The sequence below is a fragment of the Limulus polyphemus genome, unplaced genomic scaffold (assembly GCF_000517525.1).
Source record: "Limulus polyphemus unplaced genomic scaffold, Limulus_polyphemus-2.1.2 Scaffold12862, whole genome shotgun sequence".
NCBI lineage: Eukaryota > Metazoa > Arthropoda > Merostomata > Xiphosura > Limulidae > Limulus > Limulus polyphemus.
In genome coordinates this window covers 1-4,058 of record NW_013678472.1, presented here as the reverse complement: position 1 = coordinate 4,058, position 4,058 = coordinate 1, and the positions used below count along the sequence as shown (strand labels likewise).

The 4,058-nt window shown below is 32.7% G+C and overlaps 1 protein-coding gene across 1 annotated transcript; it reads right to left on the bottom strand.

Moving 5' to 3' along the window:
• Positions 1–348: 348 nt before the first annotated feature.
• LOC111084020 lies at positions 349–3,501 on the bottom strand. The gene is made up of 3 exons (XM_022380795.1): positions 3,077–3,501; positions 1,989–2,097; positions 349–898 (listed from the first exon to the last, which is right to left on the bottom strand). Exons 1-3 carry the CDS (start codon positions 3,453–3,455, stop codon positions 829–831), a joined length of 558 nt encoding a protein of 185 aa, XP_022236503.1. The 5' UTR covers positions 3,456–3,501; the 3' UTR covers positions 349–828.
• Positions 3,502–4,058: the final 557 nt, after the last annotated feature.

Genomic DNA, 4,058 nt, shown 5'->3' with positions numbered 1-4,058 from the left:
AGAATTTAGTAAGGTATTTATGACAGAATTTAGTAGGATTGTTATGGCAGAATTTAGTAAGATAGATATGACAGAATTTAGTACAGTAGTTATGGCAGAATTTAGTAAGATAGATTGAACATATTTCGTCTATAGATGAAAATATACGACTAAACAAGCCTCATGTTGGCCGCGTGTAGTAGCTGTCTAAACGCAAAACATCAAATCATTTAAAACTATACACACAGGCTAAAAACATAACCTGATGATTGTGACATATTGCTAGAGTTAGTAAAGGGTAACGTTTGTCACTATTATGTTGTTTTTACTAACTAAAGTAATGGGTACTTGTATGTCATTGTTAGGTTGTTCTTACTGATTAAAGTAAATGACACTTTTTTCACAGTCAGGTTGTTCTTACTGACTAAAGTAATGGGTACTTGTATGTCATTGTTAGGTTGTTCTTACTAACTAAAGTAAAGGACACTTGTTTGTCATAGTTCGATTGTTCTTACTAACTAAAGTAAAGGGCACTTGTTTGTCATTGTTAGGTTGCTCTTACTGACTAAAGTAAAGGGCACTCGTTTGTCATTGTTCGGTTGTTCTTACTAACTAAAGTAATGGGCACTTGTTTGTCATTGTTCGGTTGTTCTTACTAACTAAAGTAAAGGATACTTGTTTGTTATTGTTAGGTAGTTCTTACTGACTAAAGTAAGGGACACTTGTTTGTCACTGTTAGGCTGTTCTTACTCACTAAAGTAAATGGTACATGTTTATTACTGTTAAATAAATGTTCACCATTATTAATTTCTACAATGTAAATACATATTATCTGTGTAAGTTGATTCTTTATGCACTTTCGTGAGAGTTTAGTTGGTCGTTACTTCCTTGGTTTGGTCGAACTTTCAGTTTCTTCCAGCTGCCAACGAACCAAAAAACACTAACATCAGTTTTCCTTAGAGCCTTTAATGTTCTAACACTAACATTAGTTTTCCTTAGAGCCTTTAATGTTCTAACACTAAGACCAGTTTTTCTTAGTACCCCTTTAATATTCTAACACGAACATCAGTTTTCCTTAGAGCCTTTAATGTTCTAACACTAACATTAGTTTTCCTTAGAGCCTTTAATGTTCTAACACTAACATTAGTTTTCCTTAGAGCCTTTAATGTTCTAACACTAACATTAGTTTTCCTTAGAGCCTTTAATGTTCTAACACCAACATTAGTTTCCTTAGAGCCTTTAATGTTCTAACACTAACATCAGTTTTCTTAGTACCCCTTTAATATTCTAACACGAACATCAGTTTTCCTTAGAGCCTTTAATGTTCTAACACTAACATTAGTTTTCCTTAGAGCCTTTAATGTTCTAACACCAACATTAGTTTCCTTAGAGCCTTTAATGTTCTAACACTAACATCAGTTTTCTTAGTACCCCTTTAATGTTCTAACGCTAACATTAGTTTTCCTTAGAGCCTTTAATTTTCTAACACCAACATTAGTTTTCCTTAGAGCTTTTAATGTTCTAACACTAACATTAGTTTTCCTTAGAGCCTTTAATTTTCTAACACCAACATTAGTTTTCCTTAGAGCTTTTAATGTTCTAACACTAACATTAGTTTTCCTTAGTACAGCCTTTAATGTTCTAACACTAACACTAGTTTTTTTTATACATCCTTTAACACTGAAACACTAACATCGGTTTTTCTTAGAGCCTTCAATGTTCTACCATTAACACCATTTTTTCTTTATACATCCTTTAATGCTGTAACACTGACATCAGTTTCCTTGGTACAGCCTTCAATGCTGTAACACTAACATCAGATTCCTTTTATACAGCTTTCAACGCTATAAACTAACATCAGTTTCATTGGTGCAGCCTTTAACGCTCTAAATGTTAACAATTGTTACACGCACATTTAGTTTCGCTTAGTTTAACAAATACCCCACCACCCACTATACTGAAAGAACCTAATAACTAGGAAAATAATGGTATATAAAGTGTTTACTTACGATGTGTAAAAAACGCCGAGTAGTACCACCAGTAGTAACAGACCAACTACAGTAAGCAGAGCAATTACACCAATCTCCCAGTCTTCTAGTTCACGTCCGGCCTTATAAACTGCAAATAAAACATTAAATTTGATTCATTTCTTCATCCTCTGATAGAGAATGTAAAGTGTTTTTATGTGAATAAATTAAGTTTTTTACTCCTTTATTTCTGTCTGATTCATGTTTAACAGATTGATGCATATTCTGAAAGAATGTTTTCCTAATGGATAAACTATTATTGCATTGTATGGAAATTAGCTTAACAGAAATTAATTGGATATACCTGTTCTTTAGCCAGGTTAACTCATAAAACAACTATTGATAAATAGCCTTGTCAAAATTGTGAAAATTTCACTTTTGTTCAGAGGGTTAAGTAAATGAAACACGTATCGTTCAATGGCTTTGTCAAGAGCGTCAAAAATTTACTATTGTTGAAAAGGCTAAGTTATAAGACAGTTATTATTCAACGGCTTTTAAAAGATCCTTAAAAATTTACTATTGTTCAGAAGGCTAAGTCATATGATAGATGTTGGTAAACAGCTTTTTCAAGATCGCCAAAAATTCACTATTGTTCAGAGGGTTAAGTCATAAGATAGCTATTGTTCAGAGAGCTAAGTCATAGAAGAATGTATTAACACCAACTTTACTTCGATACCAATCGAACGTAAATAATATCAAAAGCTGCTTTAGTAAATATTTGGACAAATCTACAGAGAAATCACACAAGACAAAAACTGAGTGATGTGATGTTAAAAAAACTTACTTTGTTAAATACTTGAAAACTTCGGACAAATCTACAGAGAATTAAATAGATCAATACTATATATATATATATATATGGTGTTTTTCTTTTATTGACCAGGGAAACTGAGAATTCCCCGACTGCTATGAATAAGGTTCTACATTTTGGATTTAGGGAAAACAAAATTCAACTCTATACTTAAGAATCTAATTTTTATCTGGGCAGGAAAGTGGAAAATGTGCGCTATAAATTGAGACTTAACTTTTTGAATAGGTTATTACAAGTTGATGAAAAACTGATTTCCTACCGACACATTTTGTCCTTCCTCGACAAATCATGGTTGTTGGTTGAGGGTTACATCTCAGTTCTCCCGTCATTTTACAATAGCTACGTTTGTTTGGAAGAGAAGACATCTTACCGGATGTGTCTTTCATTGCAACATCTGTTTTGTTTTCTATCACTTGCTCCATATCAGAAAGATGGTGGATGTTATAAGCTTGAAAAATACGTTGTTGTGGATTAAATTTCCTGACCGCAGAAAAGCTGTTTCTCAGAAATGTTTCTTTTGATACTGAAGTGTTAGTATCGTCAGCTCCAGAGGGCGCAACGATCGTGATGTCAGTGGGAAGTATCCCAGGCTTTAAGTTAGGTAACATAGCTGTAGTGTGATGTGTGATGTTGTCCATCTTACTGGATGTTTTGAATATCACATCTTCATCAAACGCTGGCTCATCGTTTTGATATTCTGTCAAAAAGTACATAAATTCAACTTTGATCTTCAACACCTTAATTCTTAGCAGGTTTAACTTCATCAAAATTTTAATATTTTAGAGTTTACTTTTTTACAATTTCACATTCATGAAGTCATTCTAATAAAAGCAACGTCTCATTCTACGTGTCCAGTGCTATACCTTGACCTAGAGCATCTTGTGGTTCACTAACTAAAGCAGCTTAAACATCTAACTGACTTAAAACCTTTTTACTAGAATTTCCTAATTATTGATGTGATACTATACCTATAAGAATTCTCATAGGTCAGTACAGTGGTCAGCTACTTCTCATACAGTCACTTTATCAACCTTAGATGGACAGTTATCGGTCAGTTAACATTAAGGTGAAAATGTGTGTTTAGAGCTGTTACTATACACATCATATGTGAAATTAATAATTCTACCTATTCATGTTTTTTATCAACTTGAATTGTTACTATACACATCATATGTGAAATTAATAATTCTACCTATTCATGTTTTTTATCAACTTGAATTGTTACTATACACATCGTATTT